General features: G+C 40.1%; 1 protein-coding gene across 2 annotated transcripts in view; it reads right to left on the reverse strand.

The window, feature by feature from the left end:
* Positions 1 to 25087, reverse strand: part of Stk4 (serine/threonine kinase 4) — a 91155-nt gene that overhangs the window by 28688 nt on the left and 37380 nt on the right. The window contains exons 10-11 of one of the 2 annotated variants that reach the window (XM_060382863.1): positions 13748 to 13905; positions 956 to 1025 (exon numbers count right to left, since the gene is read on the reverse strand). In XM_060382863.1, coding sequence (XP_060238846.1) covers positions 956 to 1025; positions 13748 to 13905 — 228 coding nt within the window. The remainder of the gene's footprint in view (positions 1 to 955; positions 1026 to 13747; positions 13906 to 25087) is intronic. The other variant, XM_021636306.2, reaches the window with a different exon arrangement.

Here is a 25087-nt window from a genome sequence, read left to right on the forward strand (position 1 = left end):
TAAATCATCTACTAACTAATTAACTAAACACACAGCTTTCAAAGGCAAAAATAAAATCAGGCGACGATCTGTCATTCCAGTCCCTGCAGCTGACCCTTCGTTCTTCTGGCCTCCTGGGACACCTGCACACAGGTGCTGCACAGAAACTCACACAGGCACACCCGCACACATAGTTTTTTTAAAGAAAGAAAACAAATTAATCAGTAATAAAAGCTGATGGGGGTTGGACAGAGAAGAATGGTTACATAACCCTGTGGGGCCTGCAGCTGGGAAGGGTGTAAACCGGTGCGGCCACTACAACCTCCACATGGACCGTCCACTAAAAACTAAAATCAAGCAGTGCTTGGTGGCACTCACCTGTAATCCCAGAACCTGGGAGGCTGAAGTAGGAGGATTGCTACAAGTCGGAGGCTAACCTGGGTTACAGAGGGAGACCTTGTCTCAAAAATACAGACGCAAGCAAGCAAACAAGCAAATTCTAAAAACTAAAGCCAGAACTATCATATGATCCACTTCTGGTATATCTAGGAGGCAAGTGAATTTATCACAGAAATACTTGTATATCAGTATTTACTGCTGCACTGCCATGTCAGCCCAGATAGATGTCCATCAACACAGGAACAGATACAGAAAATGCAGTGCATGGACACAAGAAGATTTTATTCTGCTATAAAGAAGAATGAAGGTAGGCCATTTGTGGAAAAATGGGTAGAACTGAAAGTTGTTACATCAAGCAAATAAGTCAGACTCTGAAAGACAAATACAGAAATGCAGGACATGAAAGTAAGAAAGGAATGAGAAGAGCAAGGGTATAACCAAGAGGAGATGGGATGAATGACATGAAAAAAAAAAAAAAGAGTGAGTACTACTTGGGGGAAGAAGAACAGCCAGGGTGGAAGGGAAGAAAAGGGAGCACAGCATGAGGGGGAAAAGAACCAAGCAGAATGGTACCTACATGAAAATCTCACAGTAGGATGGGCAAGATGGCTCATCTGGCTACCAAGCCTGGCAACTTGAGTTCCATACTAGAACACACATGGTGAAAGAGAAGAGACAACACCAATTATTTGTCCTCTTACTTCTATACAAGTGCTTACAATACATACATATATACATACATACATACATACATAAAAATGTAATTTTAAAAAAAAGAAAATGTCACAATAAAATGCATTTCTTTGTATACTAACCAAAAATTAATTTTTAAAGAAAAAAAACTTTAAAAAAAATTGCTAGCCATCTTTACATAATAGTAGGGAACAAAATAGCTATTTTGAAAAATGGCAAATAAAGGAGAAAGTCTAATAAAAATTTAAAATATAAATATTTTCTAAACCAGAAAACTAAGCCACAAGTGTCTACATCATTAACGAAATGCTTACTGCTAGAACTTCATAAGATAAACAGAGAAGTGGTCAGTTATCACAGTTTTGCATTCTTGAGTAAAATGGCACCGAGGCAACTGCCTTCAGTAGCTTTTACCAAAATAAAAGAGAGAAGACTACTGCTAAACCTCAGAGGAAGAACACAAATATACCATGAAATGTCTTTGCCAAAATGCTGAACCTGAGCCTACCCCAGCTTGAGAGCCCAATCAGCAGTCCCTCAAATATGGCCATGGAGCCCTCTCTTAGGTGTCTCTGTAAGATCAAACTGTCTCAGTCATAAGACCTTCTGTGGCTTTGCTGTGTTGGCACTTGGACTGGCAGCAGAAAGCGAGGACTGGAAGTAGAAGTGCTAACTTTATTATTAGACAAGAAGCAGCAACAAGCAAGCAGTTACTGTATTTTTCGTGGCTATAAACTACACTTGAAAAATAAAACACCTTAAAAAATTAAAATTTATTCCTTTAGGACGCTTTCAAATGAAGTAGTAAAAGTACTAATTTAATTACAGCCTTTTAAAGTGGTGTCCACCATCAGAAGGAGAAAACAGGGAACAAGTCAGGAGCCTGCCACAGAGAACCTCTGAAAGGCTCTACCCTGAAGGGTATCAAAGCAGATGCTAAGACTTATGGCCAACCTTTGGGCTGAGTGCAGGGAATCTTATAAAAGAAATGGGAAATAGTAAAACCTGGAAGGGACAGGAGCTCCACAGGAGAGCAACAGATCCAGGTCTTTTCTGAGACTGATACTCCAACCAAGGACCATGCATAGAGATAACCTAGAACCCCTGCACAGATGTAGCCCATGACAGTTCAGTGTCCAAGTGGGTTCCATAGTAATGGGAACAGGGACTGTCTGACAGGAACTGATTGGCCTACTCTTTGATCACCTCCCCCTAAGGGGGGAGCAGCCTTACTAGGCCACAGAGGAAGACAATGCAGCCACTCCTGATGAAACCTAATAGAATAGGATCAGAAGGAAGGAAAGGAAGACCTCCCCTATCAGTGGACTTGGGGAGGGGCTTGTGTGGAGAAGGGGGACAGGGAGGGAGGAAAGGATTAGGAGGGGAGGAGGGAGGCAGCTACAGGGCAGATACAAAGTGAATAAAGTATAATTAATAAAAATTTGAAAACCATAAAAAAATAAAAAATAAAAAAATAGTGTCCATGATTAATTTTTTAACTGAAATTGACTGCTGTATTAAGCATAGCAACTGCACAATCGAGATATGATCTCAACCAGCTGCTTTTTCTATTTCTGCAATGTGAACTGCACTTGAAAGAAACATTACCAAACTGGTTATGCAGACTTGAGTATCTAGCAGACATTTCCTTTAAAAATGAAAAAAGTAAGTCTAGCACTTAAAACAGCTGACAGACAGTGTTTGCCGCCAATGATAAAATTCCAACTTTCAAACAAAAATCAGAACTTGAGAAAAACTGATTGTGCTGTGGTGAGTTTGACAGCTTCCCCTACACAGACACTCTGTAGATGAGATTGGTTATAACGTCAAGGAACATAATCTTCTTGTGTTGTATAATGAAATGCCAACACTTTGGCAGCTCTCTGTAATGCACTGAGCCAATGTTTTCCAGATGACCAGGCCACGGTGTTACAAAACCATGAGCAAGTAAACCCTCATCCAAACACAGGCTCAACGCATTCCCATATGCAGTTCTGGAACCCGAGCAGCTCACGGATGGACTCAGATTCCACATCGCTAACCTTTAAGAAACCACCATTGTTGGGGCTGAAGAGCTAGCTCAGTAGAGAAGAGCATCTGTGGGTCTTTCGGAGGACCCAAATTCAAGTCCAAGCACCTAAGTCATGCAGCTCACAACCACCTGTAATTTCAGGTCTGAAAGATACAATGCCCCTCCCTGACCTCTGTACTGCAGCCACAACCACACAGCACACACACACACACACACACACACCTAAAAATAGGATCTTTTTCAAAAGGAAAAAACCCCGTATACAAGGTAGAAGAAAAATATCTGCAATTATCTGAACAAGCTATTACAATGCATCTCCCTTTTCCAATCATACATCTTTGTTTGGCAAGACATTCTTCACACAAAACCACACATGACAGACTGAATGCAAATTCTCACATAATAACCTAGATGTCTCCCTGTTGGGGTTGGTCTGGTGCTATGTATTCTAATGCTGATCACTAGCCCCCAGGATCTGGTTGCTATCCAGATGAGCACATTCTTACACATGGCAAGTAATGTTGTATAAACCTTGTTCCCCAATTTAAAGTTGGTTAATAAAATTAGCTAAGAGCCTGTAACTGGGCAGAAGAAAAGTAGGCGGGGCTTAGGTTTCCTGAGTTTAGGGTCAGATGGGGACCTTGAAGTTGGGAGGATGGGAGGAGAGAGAGGAAGCAGAAGAGATAGCAGGAGAAGCCAAGAGAAGGAAGCAGAATGAACCATGAGCACATGGGCATGAGGGGCTAAGCTGATGGAATATAGCAGCCCAGGCAGGAACAATTATGGCAAATAATTTGGAGTGTATAGCTGAGAAATAGAAAAATAGCTTGGGATTGATACCTGTCTAGTTATTTTGCCTTGAAGCGTTTATAATTCTACAAGGTCTCTGTCTCGATTATTTGGGAACTAACTGGAGTAGAGAAGCCCTCTAGAATCTAATATCCCTTCTATGACATCTCTTATTCATACAGATTTGAAAATATACTCATACTGTCCATTACATATTTTTGCTATAGAATGGAATATTATTTTTCACAAAAATATTTATATTAATGCATATTAGGTTCACTGCTATCTTAAATGAACCAATAAATCATTTTATTCTGCTTTAGAATAAGAAGAGATTCTTAAAATTGAGGATTTTTTTTGGGGGGGAACACTTCAACTTGCCTTGCTCATGCTATTATTAAGCAAGAGTGCTAAAACTGAGGTTGAATTCTATCTATTTTAGTTTTAATCTTGTCAAGTATCAACAGGTAAAACCCGCACACTATTTTGGGAGTGAAGTAGAAACCTAGTGTATGAAATAAGGGTGACCCTAGCAACAACTTCTAGCAATGGGGATACAGATCCTAAACCATCCTCTATAACCAGGCAAGGCCTCAAGTGGAAGGATTGGGACACCAACATAGGCACAAAACCTCTGACCTGCAGTTTGTCATGCCTACAGGATATGCTGGGATTTAGTATAATCATCATCAGAGAGACTGGAGAGACTTTAACCAGCCATTGATGGGAGCAGATGCTGAGTTCCACAGCCAAATAGTAGGTGGAGCTTGGGGAATCCTATGGAAGAGGGGAGGAAGGATTGCAGGAGCCAGAGGCATCAAGGACACCATAAGAATGCAGCCCACAGAACCAACTGACTGGACTCAAGTGGGCTCAGAGACATCAGGGGGCATGTATGAATCTGACCTAAGTCCTCTAAATATATGTTATGGATGTGTGGCTCCGTGTTCTCTTGGGAGTCCTAAAAGTGGGAGTAAGGGCTGTCCCTGAATCTTTTACCTGCCTTTGAGACCCTTTTTTTTCCCTACTGGGTTGCCTCATCCAGCCTTGGTGTGAGAATATGTGTCTGGCCTTATTGTAGCTTGTTATGTATTTGGTTGATGTCCCAGGAAGGCTTCTGAGAGGAGGTGAAGTGGGGCATTAATCCAGGTTAGATGGAAGAGGAAGGGGGGGGAGATCCTGGGAGAGGGGAAAGAGGAGAAACTGCATTCAGACCCACACAAATAAAAGCTCTTTGAGGATCCCAATAATTCAGAAAAATGCGAAGGGGTCCCTAGAGCTGCTGCTATACACTGAACTACCCACATATAAGAAACTTCGAATATACTAAAAGGATCACTTAGACATAATTGGAAATATTCAGAAATCTGACCAACTATAAGGAACAACCACTGGTATCACAAAGTGTGTGGGAAAGAGAGACTATGGAAGAAGTGATATAAGAGGCAGCAACTATAATGACCAATCATGGTTGTCAACCTGACTATATCTGGAATTAACTAAAACCCAGGCAGTGCACACACCTGTGAGAGATTTTCCTTGGTTAAGGTTGAAGACCCACGCTAAATCTGGGCCACACCTTCTGGTGGCAGCCCACATAAAGGACATGGAAGAAGGAAGCTTTTAGTTTTTGCTGTTGCCCTCACTCTGGCTGAAAAATTCATCTATCCTGCTACTGAGATGCCCTTCACTGGTATTACCTAATTTTTAAAACTCCAACACAGACTGAAAAACAGTTGTTCTCTAGTACTTCTCTGGGACTCCTGAAAATTCCAGTCTCATGGACTGAAAAACTACTGGATCCTTGGCTTTTCCATCAGGAGACAGCCATTTGTTGGACTACTCAGACCACTGCCTGTAAGCCACGCTAATTTAAAAACATAAGCGTGCATATATGTATTATATAATAATTATATATACTATATATAATCCAACCAAAAAAATACTGCTTTATATATAATAATATATATAAGCCAACCAAGGAAAATTCCTCACAGGTATGCCCAGCTGCCTGATTTTAATTAATTTCATATATGTGTATTTATGCATGTATGTATATATATATATACATGTATAAATCCATGTTCATTCTATTAAACTACTCCTTTAGAGAACCCTGATTAATACAGCAATCAACTACCACATAAGAATCTTGTTAGAGTTCTAAAACAAACTTTGAAAGATATGATTGGAGAAAACTAAACAGTAACAAGTACTTTATGACATCAAATAATTATTATTTTTAATTTTAAAGGTGTATTGAGTTACTATATTTAAAGAGGTCTTTAAATTTTTCTATATGAAGATATAAAATTCTTATATTTATACATACATGCATACACATATAAAAATTTATAAATAATACAATGCATACCCACCTATGATTTACTTGAAAACAAGCCAAGGGTAAGGGCTAGGGAGTGGAGACAGAGGGTTCAACAGCGTGAACTGGCTGCTGTAACTAGATCATGACAGCATTCACTAGATTTTATCTCACCAAGGAGACAGGCATGTTTAAGAAAATAAAATAATTTTTAAAATTCATATAAAGCAGATGAAAAATAAGCTCAAACACAATGCTTTAGAATATACTTTTGTCTCCATAAAATAGCAGGTAAAGGCTTAAATTGCAGATATTTGGGTTCCCAGAAAACATGACAATGTACCCTTGAAAGTATTAAGTATGGCTGCCCAAAGCATCCCTGTCTCAAAGTCAAACAATGGTAAATCTCACATCTCAGTCAGTGTCTAGTTTCTAAGGGGTATACATAGTTAAAAGTGAAATGTGAAACGTGTGAGCGACAATCCAGTAAAACCTCTTTATAAAATCCTAAAGAAATCTCAACTTACAATCAGGTTTGGAGCCCTAATAGTTAAGATAAAGTTTCAAAAACTCCTTGCTAACCTCTTGGGGAAAATTCAGGGCTAAAATTAATGCTGTCCTCCTACAAATAGACAACTTACTGGCTTATAGTTATCTAGGAAATCTGAACAATCAACATTCAGGTTCTGGTACTTTCATAAATTAATTCTCAACTAACAGCTGGTAGTCTTTAACACCCTAGAGGACCAATTATCACATCGCTTCAGAGAGGTATTAGCTTTGTGCTGCAGTAGGCTATTTTTAATTTCTCCAAAACAGCCAGGAAAATCCCTAGATATCCTGGGGGGGGCAGCACACCGGGCACTGACTGGCCTCACCTCAAGGTCTCCTTAAGGCCATTTTTCTATCTGCTCACACCCACACTCCAGTCATTTCTGTGGGTGGTCCACACTACCCTGATCCCCCACCTCAGCTCACACCTTTCCCTCCCCCGCTAGCTAGAAAAAGCCCATCCATCTTTCAAAACGCTCTTCCAGCCAGATGGTAAAGCATGTCTATAATCCCAGCATATATGTAGTCAAAACACTCATGCATATAGACTAAAAATAAACCTTTATTTTAAAAGAAAAAAAAAAAGGAAGGACCCTTCAAGTGAGACCTCTGGATGCCTTCCCTAGGTTCCTGCTCTCTCCTGAGCTGCCTGCCTGCCTGCCTGCCGTGATTCCTGCTTTTCTAAGAGAGGTTTGCCATGTAGGGACTCCACCTGGTGCAATTTCTCATGGATTATTATATTATGGTGTTTCTTATAGCAGTATTTTTTTTTCCTGTTTTCTTTGTTCTATTTTGTGCATAGTGCTGGGGACTGAAGCCAGAGCTTCCTGCAAGCTTGACAGGCTGAGGCTACACTGAGTACTCCAACACGAAGCCACAGCCCCAACCCTACAGCATGCTTTATAAACACTTTATGAAGACAATTTACTAGAAGGTGTAGAAAGAGGCCGTGCAGAGAGGATATTAAGATGGAACACTACATAAGCTTTTTATACTCAATCAAAGCCAAGTCCCTCCCACAAAATGACAGGTTTGTGAATTAATATTTTTCCCATTTCATTGACTTCTGCTCTTATTGTTACCCTATTTAATGTTTTAGCTGCAATACTGCTTTTTGTTGTTGTATTCTATATGTTCCTGTCAGGTCTAAAGGGTATTCTCTTCTCCCCTAAAAAAGAGCAGGCCCACTGACTAGGTCTAAAATAAAACCTAGGCCAAGCTCAACCTGGACCATAGGAGGTTTCTGGTGTTTACATAAGAGCCAACATTCCTCAGAAACCAGTGAGAGCAGTTTCCATCTGCCAAATGAGCCATTTCCCTTACCTCTGAAGGAAGGGACACAGGGCTCCATCGACATAGCCCTATGGTTGCCTATCAAAGCCCATGCTGGCTTCCAGAACCACTCAGTCCCTACTCAGAAGTACTTACACATTTCAAAATCCACACTAGCCTCCCCAGGCTCCCTCCTCCCAGATACCCATCTGTTCTCTTTATAAGAACAAAGTTTTCCCTGCCTCTGCTACACGCTCACAAACAGCCCTGACCACGTCCAGTCTTCTTTCTCCCTCTGCTCTCAACTCTTCCAGATCCCTCTGGATGTTTCTCTCTTATTGATAATGAAGATCTAAGACACACCATGAAATGGTCATGTTGGCAGTTTCTTTACTCTGCACCCCTTGCACACAGTTCTGAACCACAGCAATCCGAACTGTCTATGGGTCATTTCTCAACAGTTTAGTCCTTCTGTGCTGATGTTTACATTTTCAAGTATGACACTGTAGCCTGGCCACTTTCTTACTGTTAACTTCTAAACTTTTGAATTATAGACAAAATAATATTGCCTCATGCTGAATGAGGTGTCTCTTTCAGCACTTTAAAAGTTTTGTTGACTATTTTGTTTTTAAAGTTTAATATTTCTTTGAAAAGTTTTCCTTACGCTATGAATGTTGTGAGCTGTGTTAGTTTTGGTGCTGGGGCCCAAACCCAGTGTCTTGGCATATATTAACTATATACTCCACCATTGAGCTGTAGCTCCCCCCTGAAATGTCCAGAGTGAGAGTGTGTGCGCGCACTCTCCTGTACTCGTGTACACATGCATAAGGAGGCCTGCACACAACTTTGATTTGTATTCTTCAGGGACTGCCTCCTTTTTTTTCAGACTGGGTGCTCATTGGCCTGGGGCACAGCATGTAAGCTGCTGACTGGTTAGTAAGCCCCAGGGAACTGTCCATCTCTACCTCCCCAATGCCGGATTTAAAGCATATACAACAATCTCTAGATTTTTTTTTTTTTAATGTGGTCCCAGGGATGAGACTCAAGTCCTCAAGCACTTTGCTGACTGAGCTATGTCTCTAGCTCCTGAAGTGTCCATTTTTGGGAGAATGGTGTTAATGCCATTATTATATTTCTATTGCATATTAAAATTGGATAGTGAGATATTGATGGATTAACCATCCATCAATAGATACACATAGCAATGAAAAGTAGATTTCTTCCCATACAATGATCTTTGGTCTTGAACTGTTTCATCTTACTGCTGTTGTTTGTTGTCTGTTGTTCTGTTGTTTGTTGTCTTGCTATGCTGGCCAAGATGAACCCTTCCCCCTAGCCTCCCAAGTAGCAAGGCCTACAGGTCCACACTACCACACCTGATTCCTACCTTAGTTTTAGGGTTTACATGGTGTATCCTTTCCTGTTTCTCTATTTTAAGCTTTGTAGTGACTCTGTCTTAGATTTATCTTTTATATAACAGGCACTCTTAATGCAGCCACATTTACTATGATTACTGGTGTGTCTGTATTTCCTGTCTGTCACTCAGCTCTAGCCACTATGATTTCTCTCCTTCCTTATTCACCCCAGCTTTGTCTGTGAACTGCTCAGTCCATGAACAGCTTCCTTTCCTTCCAACGGCTTGGTCTTACTGTGTCTTTGCTGGATGTTCTGTCTATACAAGGCCTCTTCCATGTTTTCCCTTGACCATGCTATACAAAATTAGCCAGTTGTACCTTAACTGATTTTATTTATTGAATTTACTGGGTTTATGTTTGTTTCCCTCATTATGAACTCCATGAAAACACAGCTGTCTGTCTTGTGCATTCACTGTGGGCTGGCAATACTTTAAAACTGAAGTATTATGGGTTGGGTTTTTGTTTTTGAGGTTCATGAACCAAACTGGATTTAAATTTAAGGCATTTTATGGCATATGGAACAGCAGAGTAAGAATGTGTGAGTTCTCATAAAAGGAATATTTGTTTAAAAACTGTGATTTGTTTATAGAATATCAGTTTTAAAGACGACTGTATTTCTAAGCACTGTTTTTAAGTAATCACTACATCTTAAACAGTAAAGGGAATCATTGTAGGTTTTTTCAAGTTGGTAAATAAGGCAATTTAATTTTAAAAATGGGATAAGAATTCAATTTCAAAGGAAAATATGAAGGATTTTTTTTTTTTTTTAAGTATCAAATTCTGCCACTACTTATTAAATTATTTCCTGATTCCCATTTTGGGCAAAAAGTTCATTTCAAAAAAAAAAAAAAAAGCAACTGCCTTGACAGAAGCAAAAAGGGCATTTTTATATAATTTCCATAATTAAATACTGCTTGTCTGGACTCAGAAAGCCTCTCTCTGAGGCTGCTGAGGTAAACATATTATTCAGCCTCACAGTGCATCTCCTAAGCTTGCTAAGACTGTCCAGACAGTCTTCCTCAACACAGAGCGGCTCTGCTGCTTAGAGGTTTATGGACATACATTCTCCACGCTCCATCTGATTCTTGACATTTCCAATTAAAGTATGAGAGACTCAAAGGGGGGTTAAAATTTAAAAAAATCAAGCACTGTTGACAAAATGTTAGCACACTTATCTTTGAACTATGGTACCCAATTAAAAAAATAATGATTCACTGGAGTCTGAGAATCTTTTAGGTCAGACCTTCACGGCTTAGTGTAAGCAGAAGGGCAGGCTGAAACACCACTTGGTGCCGCCCTCAGAGACTCTAGCTCAGTATCTCCTGGTTGGCTGCTCGAATGAGGACCACGCTGTGTGCCACCTTTTAGACCACCACTCCAAATCCTTGCCTTAGGATTGTGGTTAAGGGCTATAATCCAAGGTGTCAGAGGCAGCTTTCCCACGATCTTTAGCAATATTTCAAGTACATCCTAATTCCATCTTGTTTCATTACTTAAATATGAAATGCCCTTCAAGAATTTTAAAGAACAAATTTTCAGGAGCCTGGAGAAAACAGCTTAGCAGTTAAGAGTGTGTGTGTGTGTGTATGTGTAACATGAGTTCATTTCCCAGCACCCACATCAGGTGGAGTTGGTATTTCCAACTCCAAGGCATCTGATGTCCTATTCTAGCCTCTGCAGACAATGTATTTATGAGCATATACTCTCACACAGCTCCACACATAAACAAGTCTTTTTTTAAATTGGAATTCTCAAGCGGCAAGATGGCTCAGCAGGTGAAGACACTTGCCACCAGGCCTATGTACTTGAATTGGATCCCAGGGAGCCTACATGATAGAAGGAAAGAACTCGTACCCTCAACTGTCCCGACCTGCAAATGCATACAGTGGCGTGTGTGTATCTTCAATGAATTCTCTTGGCATTCTGAAGGTAAGCACAGAAATTTCTATCAGGGCAGGTTGGCTCATGATATACAACTCCAAACTTGGATTTGGAGCAAAAGCCCTAGTCACAAGCATCTCTAAGTGTGAGATAGGTTGGACTGTTAATAGAAAACAGTGAAGCTGGCCAGATAAGTCAGGAACGGGAAAAGCCATGCTCAAACAGGGAGCTGCCACTGAGCCCAAATAACCAACATCCAGTAGTAACAAGGCGTGTGGCCAGATCTTCCAAGTTTCCAGATAAGCTGGAAATATAGCGTTTTATATAAAATCTCTCAAGTTTTAAACCCAGGCAATGGGTTTAAATTCTGTAATATTATCCAGGAGTCTCAGAGTGTGTGCAGGCCGGATGCTGCTCCAGCCTTTGGATTAAGAGAGTCTTGGGTGCAGGACAGATTAGACAGGGCTAACCTATTCACTTATGGGATCCAACTCCACTAGCCATCACCTTCTTCCAATAAAGTACTCTCTGGGGACCAGTGGAAGCCTCCCTGTAGGAAGAGCCTTCCCATCAAACCAAGCTCTCTGCCAATGACTCACTCGGCTTAAGAAAACCAGGGCAAAGATGAAGGAATTCTTCATACTCTACAACCACTGACCTAGGAATGCTGACAGCACCTGAAAGACTGGAATCTCAAGACTACTATTTCTATGGCGTCTGAAAATGAAAAAGCAGACAAACAGATTAAGTGCTATTATGTAATATATGGCAACAACCATGTGATCTTCTGGCTGAAATTCAGACAGACTTGCTTAAAGAACCACTAAACGAAGAAAATCAATCTTTACAAATCAATTGAAGACAACTCCACAGGCAACATGAAGGAGCAAGTGGCGCATCTCAAAGCTTGTGGGTTACTCTGCCTCACAACAGCAGACAGCGCTGTAAGAAGCAGTTACCATCAACCCAAAGACTGGGAAAGGCAATGGCCGCAGGCCTGCCCCTATTTGTGGCCTCCTTTGCAGAGTAAAAACACTGTAACCAAGTTCCTCCTGCTGCATGCTAAGAGAGGCACCAGAATACAAGTTTCAAAGTATAAAGTACATTAAGGCACCTCTAGCCAAGGGATTCCCATGTCACTCAAGAGGAAAAGCTAAAGTCTCTGACTTAGGATCTTTGCATCAGTCACTTTCAGTGCCTGAAAAGCTGTTCCTCTGGAGATTTACATGGTTCACATCCTCATTCTCTTACCTATGCTTTACTTTTCCTTCAATACCCAATTCTTGAAAGGTATACTCACATGCACATGCTACACATACACAAACACACGAATACAAACACATACACACCGCACACACACCACACATACACACACTACACACACCCTTGTGTCTCCTAACCCAGTTGCTTTGCATTTTCTACAATACCACCATCAGACATACTAAATGTTTCACTTATATTCTTCATAAAGAATGACATTTCCAAGAGCGATGGTTTTCACCTGCCTGTTTACTTCTACAGGCCTCTACAATAGTGTCAAGCACATGATAGTACTCAAAAACCACCATCTTGATAAATGGGTAAACAAACTCCCAATAAAGCAAATAAAGCTGGGCTTTGGCACAGGTCCAATGTCTAAGTTAACTCAGATAAGTCATTCTGGTCTTCAAAAAACCTTCATCCTTAGTTGTATAAAATTTTATGACAGCGCAGATGAAGTTATAAAAGGACAGCACCACGTCTGTATCAGTCAGCAGTTAATGGAAAGAAGGACCAGATATGTCCCTTAGAGCTCAAAGCCACTACCAAACTAAACTCTTTTATAAGGACTAACAGAATTATGATACAACTGAATTCTAAAGCACACTTTAGAATTTAAGAATGTAGCCAGGCAGTGGTAGTGCAGGCTATTAATCCCAGCACTCAGGAGGCAGAGGCAGGCAACTCTCTGTGACAAAAAGGAGGGAAACATCCAGTTTTACATAACGAGCTCTGAAAAGGTTTAGAACAATCTTCTCAGTCTAAAAAGAATAACTGATAAAAACAAGCCTAGTGCAACCCATAAAGAGAAGACTGCAATCCCAAATAAACTATGAAAGACGGATGCTTCTTTATTTGGTTATGAAATATTTCTTTTAATCATTTCAACCTAGACAAAACAGAAAATAGAAAGTGAATGGAGGATTTTTAAAGGGAAAAAAGTCAGATATCCTAGAATTTTTCAAATGTCAGTAAAAATGTCTCAAAATAGTGAGGCCCTTGGCCTTGGGGCTACTGCCATGGGCAGTTACAGGGCCTCGAACTTTATAAGCAAATGTGCAAGGCTCAGGCTGTCAACAAGTTGCCTAGACTGGATCTGTAAACTGCAAACCCTTTCCAGAAGACACAACCGTTCAGTTCAGCACTACTCACAAACTCATAGTCTCCATCCTGAGGTATTTTCCAATCTGAAGAATTTTTCAGAGAGCCAGATACATTCTTGCCAAAGCTGCTGATCTGGTTTTCCCTTTCTTTTTGTTCAAAGTATTCAAGGAAAGATGGTTTTGCAGGCTGCATGGTCTCATCTCTTCCTAAAAACCAAGAAAAGCAAAAGGTGAAAAAAGAAGACAGACACACGTGTTGTCAGGATACCCACAGAACTAGAGTCTCCAGGTCAAGTCTGATGTTGGATAAGGACCTCTTTATGAAAGACTCTAATAAAGTTAAAGAAAAGCACACAATTTCTCACTCAAAATACTTCTTATGGAAATAAAGGTTCCGAGGTACCCTGTAATATTTGTAAGCCATTTCCCAGAGTCCTTATGTCTAAACAGAAAGGGCTGGGTACTGCAATGATTCTGAGAAAACTTCAAGCAATAACTATATTATTATTGTTGTTGTTCTTTTTATTATTATTGGTTTCCTATATGTTCTTGAAATACTTAGACTGGAAATATTTCAGAAGGAAACAAAAATATCTGTTCCATTGTATTCATTAGTGTCTATAAGCATCACAGCCAACAGGGGATGATGCGGGAGGAGCCTGCTCCTTAGTAAGCTCACATTCTTGTCGAAAGAATATGCATGAAAAAAATACAAGTTAAGGACAATCCTTCAACTTGTGAAATATTGTGTAACATTCTTCTGCTACTGAGGAACAAAACCAAAGCCTTGAACATACCAGGAAAGTATCCTACCACTGAACTATACCCCTAGCCTTGTATAACTTTCTTTTCCATTTTCTTTTCACTCCTGTTTGTTTGTTTTTTGTTTGTTTGTTTGAGGTAAGTTCAAGGTCTCCCTTTGTAACCTTGGCTGGCCTGAAATTCACTATGAAGACTAGGCTGGGTCCAAACTTGGAGATCCTTCTGCCTCTGCCTTTCAAGAGCTGTTATTAAAGACTTGCAACCCCATGGCTGGCCCATAAATAACTTTTAAAATATTATTAACAAGTGATTTATATGGGGTACAATATCATATGCATATCATGAGCTGAACTGGGTAAAATCATATACACAGGAGAAAAATAGACCAAAATGTTAAATGAATCTCTCAGACATTTGTCATCTTTTTTATCATCAACCATTTCAACCAATGCCAAGTTTGTCCACTTCAGATATTAACAATGCTTACTATTCTTGCTTCTAAGACCTGCCAGTCACCCAAAAAGGGCATGATGTAGTGTTGTATGTGCTCTATGTAAAACACAAGGCACTTCTTAAATTTGCTTTGTGAGTTTTTAAGCTTCATTTTATTGCATACCGAAGTATTATGAAAACTACAATAAAACAAAACTTGTAAAACTGTAGCACTGGATTTGCTGAGGAGACAGGAAGCCATGTTCTATGCTCAGTCCCTTCCTTTGGGAATTCAAGGGGATAGACTGGCTCTGGAACAGCTGCACACTGACCCTTCACTTCATCCTACCACAAACAAGGAGAATCAGAAGACCTAGTGCCAACTAGCCTCAGGGCTGCTGAGCTAACACAGTCAGACCATGCTAACTGTTCAAAATACTTAAGTTCCCTGGGCATGTGAACAGAAAATCTACAAAGTCTAAACCATCACATAGCTGTTTGGGAAAAGATTACATTTGTTATGTATCTCACACCCCCAAACAAGGAATTTCCAAATGGATAAAAAAAAAAAAGCAAAAACAGATACTATAAACTCTAGAGGAAAACGTGAGAATGCACTTAAAGCCCAGCTATGGCAAAGGCTTTCAAATGGTGATGAAGGAAGAAGGAAGGAGGAGGAGGAGGAGGAGGGAGGGAGAGAGAGAGGCAGGGAGGGAGGGATGAAAGAAGGAAGGAAGGAAGGAAGGAAGGAAGGAAGGAAGGAAGACAAGCTACTTCATGTGTGTGAAGGAAGCAGCACAAATTTTAAAATTATTGAATAGTATAAGATACATGTTTTAAGACAAACTAAAAGGCAAATTATGGAAAGAAAATGTTTGCAACAAATACAGTAAAATGTTTTAAAGAACTTCTTTTCTAAAGAAAACTGTGAAGATACTTTGTGCATCTGGGAAGATAAATAATCAATATGCAAACAATTTTTTAAAATGAAAGGAGACTCCAAAAAGGGAATAGATAGTGGATTAAAAATAAGTAGCACACACTAAGCTACCAACCACTCCATACAAAGGTTAAAAAAAAAATTGCTTTGGTTCACTTAGAAGAATTTAAATTAAAGCCACATGTGGTACCATTTCTTAACACTTCAACTGGCAAAACTTCAAACCTAATAATGCACTCCTGGGTAAGGCATGGGGGTCACCGTGCCTGAACCAACTGCACAGCATGCAACCGCTGTCTTCAGACTGGCACTGAAGCGAGGAACCAGAAGCACACATGAACAGCCTGTATTGCTGAGTCTCAACTGGAGCTTTTAACATGGTTTTTTAAAAAGATCCTAAAAAAAAAAATAAGTAAATAAAATAAAAAAGATCCTGTCAAACTTTTTGATACAAGGACACCAAAGCCACATACCCTAAGACCAGTGAGCATCCCCAATGCAGACCTGAGTAAAATAAATAAATAAATAAATAAGATCTCTCTTAATGAAAAAAAAGGACTTAAGGGTAACAGTGAATTCCAGGTCTAAGAAAGAGCCTCCCTATTTTTAGGTAGGCAAATACTAAGCTGCACCCATGGACCAGTACATCACACGGCCCTCATCAGAGAAGCTTCTTGCTGCAGTAGACAGTGATTAGCACAGATTGGACAGTATAGACAGCAAGAGACTCTGGAGCTTTGGTGGAAATGGGATGTCTTTATCAGAACCTCTCCCCTCAAGGCTCAGCAGTCTATGAGAAGAGGAGGGAGATATGAATTAGAATTCAAAGCTTCCCCCCTCCCCACAAAATAACTATGGTTTAGGGTTAGACAATTTTTTAATCTAGTCATATATTCAGACATAGGCTGGGAGTGAAAGTCATACCTTTCTTAGGAATGTAACTACAGTAAACAATCAGTTAAAGTTTACATACATCAAATTACCAAAGAGGTAACGATGATTTCAGTTTGGGCAGGAGTTGTCTAGGGCTGTGGTGTGGGAACCAAATCCAGGGCCTGTGCGTGGCAGGAGCATCCTACCAACTGAGCTATATCTCTAGCCTCCAAAGATAACTTTGGAAATAGCACAATAGACTACTTCCTAGCCTGGGGTTTTATATTGTGTACATTTTACTACAACACTTTTTTAAAACTGAAAGAAACAGCCCCTCAACCAGAAGGTGGAATGATTTAAGCTTCTGGTTCTCACTACACATAGCCAGACTTTCAACGTCTTCTGCATTCCACTTCCGTGCTAATAGACCCCAGTGAGCCCCCGTAGTAAAACTGAATAGCCCGGCTGCTATTGCGCCAGCTGACCATAGACTTCAGCCAGCCAAGACCAAAGAGATATCCAAGTACAGACATTCGCTAACCTATAGAATCATGCTTTAAATAAAATAGCTGCTTTTTTAATCCACTAGATTTTTGAGTGCTTTGTTACAAAGCAAAAGCTAAATGATTTAACAATCATTTTCTCTCCTTCTCTAACCTGTTCACTTACACACTACCTTATGTCCACAAAAAGCATTTCCCTTAGACACCCAGATGCAAATTACTGAACATCTGGGTTTGAGGCTTTTACATGACTTTCATCTCAACTTCCTGACCACCACAAAAGGTAAAAACAGAGACTTGTGCATACTAGGCACCTGTGCAGTGCTGCACTTAGCACGATGAATTTTCACTAACTCGTCACAGAATCTTTTAAAAGGTATTATAAATCCTGTTTTATAGATGAGATATTAGCCTAAGATTTTATAGCTATGACAACAAAGACCAATGTGAATGTCAGCTGTCAGGTTTTAAGTCTGGTGAGCTGTACCTCATCCACTGAGTTCTCTAAAACCAAAATGAAGATTCTTGATATGTTAGCTCTGCCATTAAGTTCAGTGCAGAAAGAGTGAGCCAACGGAATTTTCCCAGGAACCTTATCTTTGACCCATTCTTTCAGTAACCTTGAACGAGATGATCAAGTGCTGGGCAGCAGCCTGTCAGAGTTGAAATGCATAAGTTGAATCACTCCAAGTGATGAAAGGCTGGCTGCCCTGTCTTCTGGCTCCCAGGACTTCAGCTGGTCAGGGGAAAGTCTGTTTCAACTCTTAACTAGAGTGTTTTTTCAGATGCAGCACAGGAAATGAACCAGCTGAATGATAATACAGGAAACCTGAAGCCAGGAGAACGGACTAGGCAAACCACATCTTGCTTTGATTCTTTTATCTGATGCAGGAAATAAATGTGCTCCTACAACGCGGTGGCCTACTTCTCTGTAAGACCCACTTATAAACTGAATGGATGATCTGTCTAAACCCACAAGCAAAGGAGGGAAATGAGGAGCTTGCTCCTGTTGCCTTGTCTCTATTTTTCTTGGGAAAAAAAAAATGTTACATGAAAACAGAAAGACATAATCCAAATGTTCACCAACTCATGAGCAGGTATGTGGTATATCTACATACTAGAAAATTATTCAGCAAAAGAACTTGAAGAACAGGCTGGGGGGAGATGGCTCAGTTGGTATAGTGCTTACCCCAAAAGTATTAGAGATGAGTTCAGATCCTCAGCACCCACATAAAAAGATGTATCCCAATGCTGGGGAAGAGGTAACAGGCAGATCCCTGGAGCTTACTAGCAGCCATTCTAGTCATGTCTACAAACTCAATAAATAAAATGGACTCCCAGGGTTAACCTTGGGCCTGCCCACACACACACACACACACACACACACACACACACACACACACACACACACACAGAGAGAGATACACACTGGAACATGGATAAACCTTGAAAGAATTATACAAAACAAAAAAATGCCAAACCCAAAGAGAAGCATCCTGTCTGTATCCATTTACATTAAATATCGATAACAGTCAAATCCATACAGACAGAAAGTAGATAAAAGGTCAGGAAGAGGTAGAGGAAGAATAAGAAGTAACTGACAATGGGAGGAGAGTTTCTTTGGTTTGGTTTTGTTTTCAGGCCAGGGTTTCTCTGAGTAGCCTTCACTATCCTAGATTTGATTCGTAGACCAAGTTGGCCTCGAACTCAAGAGATCCACCTGCCTCTGCCTCCCCGAATGCTGGAATTACAGATGTGTGCCACTGTGCCCAGCTGAGAGTTCCTTTGGAAGTGATCAAAATGCCTGAGATAATAGTCCTTACACTTGTAATACTTTGTCAATACACTAAAATCTATGAAATTGCATGCTTTAAAATGATAAACTTTATAAATTATACCCCAGTTTAAAATAATAATACTTTTAAAATTAAATACTGGTGGTGGTTGCACAACTCTGCAAACATACTAAAAGCCACTGTATACTCTACATGAGTAAACCCCATGGTTCATAAATTATCTCAATAACTCCCATCTTGAAATAAAGTGACAAAAGCCCTTCCTCTACGATGTGCTCTATTTCTGGGTTTCTGAAAACTATGAATTAATGCCAGAAACAGGCGTGCTAGAACGGAGAGAGCCCTTCCATCCCAAACCTTCACTTTGGAATTGTCACTAACTAACCACAGCTCAGCCTTGCCTTAGTTCCCACAAAAATTTGTTCTCATCTAAGTAGTAATTAATTCTCCTAAAGTAATTTTCTTCTGGGCTCAGTGCATAAATATTTGCAAGACAAAAACTATAGCAATACCGCAGTGCTTCCCTCTGCTTTAAAATAATGTGCTATTACATAAATGCATCAGAGAGGGTTTGATTTGTTTTTGAAATCTAACATTTATTTATATGTAGTTTCTGGTTTTCTTTTTGCTAAGGAGCATTTCTGGGTTTCAGATGTATCATTTACATAAAGTCATTATCCAAGTCTCTGTATCCATAAATTTTGGATGTTCTTGAAACCACTAAGAACTGAGAGTTTTAAGATACGCTGGAGCACAGAACACTTTCTTCCTGGTTAACAGGGTGACTGCATCTCTATGAACTGACTTGTTTTCCAGACAGCGGCTCACAAGCCATCTTAATACCACATATGGATTATAGGAGAGATCTAGCACTGGGGACAGCCATCTGAAAAGACACAACAGTTACCAATGAGTATGATCTATCCCTTGGTACTGCAAGAATCTCCTGAGACTTGGTCTCACCTTTCCTGGCCAGAGTGTCTTGGTAGTCCCCCTTAACAACAGTATCAAGTTCAAACTCCTTACTGGGCACTCAAAGTCGCTTTAAAAGCTGACCAATGCCCATACCTGCTTTAGCCAACTTCAGTATTCAATATACCCTCTTCATCTTTCTGGCTTTATATCTGCCTGGAGTATTCTTCCCTGACCGTTATTCTTAGAAATGTTTTTAACATCCTTCTCACAAATTCTTTAACCTTCTTCTATAGCTTACCTGGCCTTTCATATCAAGTGTTTTGTTATCTTCATATGCAGAGGGCCTCTCTCCTCAGCTAATCAAATCACTACCAAGTGTCATGATCTGAGGTATGTTCTATACATGCAAAAGGCTGAAAAAAACAGTGACAGCATGTACAGCACTAAATAGTGATAAGACACCACCTAAAAAAAAAAAAAAGACACCACCTGACATTTTTAACCTGTAAGTTCCTTGTCAAGAGTTAAGTGTTTCATTTGGTCTCTGTGCATGACACAGTTGTGACACAGGGTAAATATCTAGAAACTATCTCATGGGTTGCACTGGATAACTGTTTTTAACAAATCCTGAAATTGGTATTTCTTAGAGTAGACATACTTACAGAAAATCATCTACTCTTTCTTATAGACACACTTCAATATCAGAGTGGAACTCCATCTCTCTCTAACCAAGAGCCAGCTCAGAAGAGCCTGAGGTAGAGCAGAGCGCTAATGGATCAAGCTGACCTGTCTGCCTCTTATGCCCACAGCCAAAGCCTCACTTCTGGATCCACACCTTTTTTCTCACTGCTATTGCACCACTCTCCTCATTGGGAAAATGAAATTCCTCATGGCTATTCTTGGCTCTCCTCTGACTAATATAAGCATACCGGAGTACCTTATATTCCAAAAAATATATGCCTTGAGCCCATCACCCAGGTCACATGGCGATCTGGACCTTTCATATCCTAGTATGTGGTCTGGCTGGACTCTTTGGATAAATATTCAGCACCAAGCTCTGAGGTTTTGGCCTCAACCCCGGGAGCCAAAAAAAAAAAAAAAAATCAAGAATGTTAATGGTTTCCAAAGATAAAAGTGAGCCCAACATGTGGACACAATAAGACACACTGCACAAACAATTAGGAGTTAGTCTCCATTCTGGAAGGATGGCCTTGAGTTATTTGTGAAACTGTGAGAAAAATTTAAGTACCAAAGTCTGCTTTTCTATTGTAGTGCTCACCCAGGAGAAAACTTCTCATAAAACACAGTTCACCACGGAGATTACCTTTCAGGGATGGAAATAAAGGCAGTCAGTAATAAATCCCACGGTGTTAAGATAAGAGTTTGAAGCCTTATAAAAGAGGGCTCAAAGAGAGCCAAAGTCTGGCATTCTTTAAATCTGCCATCTTGTATATTGAGCTGTTTAACTGGTTCTCGAAATAGCTGTCATCTTATTGCCAGGGAATTTAACACTCTGTGAGTGTATGTGTGTGTGTGTGCGCTTGTCTTTCTCTCTGTCTGTCTCTGTGTCTCTCATTTCTCTCTAAATGACTGTATGAATAAATAAATATAATAAATGCTTATTATGACACTTTCATCTTTGAGCATTAAGACACTATTTTCTATGTAGCTCTTATTTTAGTTTGACAAAAAATACAAAAATTGAAGGTCAAAAGGGGAATAACCTCCCTAAGGAGATTCCATCTATGAGACCCAGAAATACACTCCAAGCCAAAGACTGACTCAAAAAAATTATTCCACTTTTTTTTTTCTTCTCTTGCCCTCCTGCAGAAATACAACTGCAAAAAACTTAAATGCTGTAACCTTTTCACTCTAGTATTTGTAACAACCCTCAGGCTACCCAGAACCTTCCTCTGGTATTAGTTCAGAGTGGCAGGTACATGGAAGCACTCAGTTCTGTCTGGTGAGTTTTAAAGCAACCAGAAACTGGACAATAAAACTATTGTTGTAGAAAGGAGTTTCAAAACACATGCAGTGCTTACATTCTAATTACCATACTTGACTATCATCTAAGTCAGAGACTGACAAAGATAGCATAAGGACAATGTTCTAACAACCTCCTTCCGGAAACTGCAGGTAGACAGAACTGGGCTGTGAGTCAAGAATTTCTCTCTTACCCAGCTCTGATGAATGTGTATCCAACAATGTAAAAATGAAATCTTTTCAACAAGGGCCTGGACTTTGGTTTTAAAAGAGGAAATCCAGCAACAACAGATGCCTTCAGTCACAGAGCTTCCTCAACTTATCTATGCCATTATGCTATAAAATTCTACCTCAAAGAGATTAGTGTGGCTACTGCTCTAGGAAGCAAATTAGAATGCTGGGAACTAAGCACAATTTATAAAAAAAAAAAAAAAAAAAAAAAAAATTCATCACACTCCCCTCAGTTCACAGGGTCTAACTAGAAAGGCCGGAGTCAAGGATGAGAACTTAGTAAGTACTATTTCACCTTCTACCTCCACTGAAAACAAGACTGGAAAGGGCACTGGCTATACATCTCGTGGACATGAGGTGAAAACAAGGCCACATCATCACAGCCACCAAGCACTGAGAGGGAGAACCAGTGCTGCCAAGCTGCAGCAAGTAGGTACCATTACTTCTCAGACCTACTGTGCTTAGTGCTGTCAATCCCTCACACAGGGAAGTACTGCCAAGCTGCACATCTGTGCCAACTCCCTTCTTCCATATGTCGCTGTTACTGCTGTTTACTTTTGTCTCTGAAAAATCAAGTATCAACAACTGGTGGAGAATGGGCAATTTAAAGGCAATCAACAAATTAAGCTGACTAGATATAAATTCCTGTACCAAACAACTAGAAAATACATATTCTTAGGTTGGCAAGATGACCCACAGGGTAAAGGTACCTGCTATACAAGCCCATGGAGCTGAGTTAAATTCTCAGAATTCACAAAAGTTGTCCTCTGACTTCTACACCATGGCTTCACGGTTCACACATGTAGAGTTTTAAAATATTTTCAAAAGGAAAAAAACAAAACCTTGCTAAATCACACAAAGACTATTTGACAAAAATTCACAACAAACATGCCAAGCCACAAACGTCTCAAAAAGTACCAAAGAGCTGTTGCCATGCAGGCATGTTCTATAACCACAATTCTCTAGCCCATCACCGGTTAAAAATTTCATGCACTTAGTTTTAAAAACAGCACTTCTGATAATTCACAGGCACAGTAGTACATGACTCTACCTAGAGAATTCAAAAAATAGAGGTGAGGAAATTTTAAATTTGAGGCCTGCCTGGGTACATAGCAACTTCCAGACTGGCAATGGATTCTTGGTGAACAAAATTCTGTTTCTAAAAAACAAAACAGCTCTCAGAGCTTGGCATGCAGCTACATGCAGGATGCTGGAGCAGTGCGCTGAGGTCCCTGGGTTCAAGGCGGCAGCAGACGGAGGAAGGGAACAAAGAGCACATGTTCCATGCATATAACGAAGTGATGCTAAGGGAAAAGCTACCAGCAATCAGACTGGTAAGCAAGAAAAATCAAACCACAAAATGGTAAGCAATGCTACACCAGTTCTGTTACAAGCACTCTAAAGCTGCAGGTAAAGATTCTTTCGTGTAAGGAGTTGTTATGATTCTGTTGCACAATCAGGCTCAGTATGAAGATATTAGAAGAAATTTCTCCAAGGGGACAACAGGACAAGAATAGGCACTACTATTCAAACTGTATTAGAGAGCCGCATGAACCAGAAAAAAGGTGTACAGATCAAAAAGGGGGAGACAAAGGTCATAATTCACAGACAAGGCCCTCTCAGAGGGTAACGAATAAAACAGTACACTGAAAAACATCAACACACTAACTAGAAAAGTAAAATAAAAGACTTGCAACCTCAGTGAAAAGACACTTGCTACAAGCCTCAGGTCGATGCTCTAAACCCTCATGGTGGGAAGAGAATGGTTGTCCTCTGACCTCCACATATGTGCAAGCTCTCTCTTTCTCTCTCTCTCTCTCTCTCTCACATACGCTCTCTCTAAACAAAAAAGATAACTTTTGAAAATATGGAAACAAATTTAATAACTTAATAAAAAATATTTTAAGGTGCTAGGGCTGGCACCAGGCAAGCACAAGAGCCTGAGTTAATCCCTGGAATGCACATACAACAGCCAGGCACTGTACAGGCATATAATGCCAGAGAGGCTACAGACTGTCTGGACTCACCAGAAAGTCAACCAGCCCAGTAGCCCAACCAGCCCAGCTGGCTGAATTCTAGGAACTAGTGAACTCTAGGAACTAGTCTTTAGAAACACGATGAAGCTCAGCAGTTACTGCTCCTTCAGAGAATTCATGTTTGGTTCCCAGCATCCACATCAGGTGACTCCCAAGCACCTTAACTGCAGCTCCAGGGATCCAAGTCACTGGCTTCCTGAGGCAGCTGCTCACAAGTGAACATACCCACACATATACATATAATTTTAAATACTAAAAATAAAATATTTTTAAAACAGAAAATCAAGTTGGACAGCTCCTGAAGAACACCACCCAAGGGTGACCAACTCTGATCTACACTTGAACACACATGTATATACACAAACACACACACAAACTACTAGGTATGTAAGTACATACCTGCAGTTGCAATACTCATAAAGCTGAAGCAAAAGGATCAAAAGCTGACACCAGCTTGAGCTATATAAAAAGGCCTCATCAAGACAGATATGGCAGGCAGCAGTGGCACACGCCTTTAATCCCAGCATGCAGGAGGTGAATCTCTGTGAGTTTGAAGCCAGCCTGGTCTACAGAGCAAGTTCCAGGACAGCCAGGGCTATAAAGAGAAACCCTGCCTTGAAAACTTGGGACCACCCCCCCAAAAAAAAGATAGATAAATAGACAGATATACACATACACAAGGATATAGAGCATGTCTGTAAATAAACTATAATTTTCTAGAGATATGATAGGTAAATCAAGTCACCATGTTTGTTGACAGAACTAAACTATGTATTCAAAGCAATCAAGTGAAATCAAAGTATAATGCAAAATTTAATACATTGATCCTGAAATTGATATGAGGTAACTGTCACAAAAATTTCAAATAGCAATCTGTATGGGAAAAAAAAAAAAAAAAGGAAGGAAGGAAGGAAACAC

The sequence above is a fragment of the Meriones unguiculatus genome, chromosome 4 (genome assembly GCF_030254825.1).
Source record: "Meriones unguiculatus strain TT.TT164.6M chromosome 4, Bangor_MerUng_6.1, whole genome shotgun sequence".
Taxonomy (NCBI): Eukaryota; Metazoa; Chordata; class Mammalia; order Rodentia; family Muridae; genus Meriones; species Meriones unguiculatus.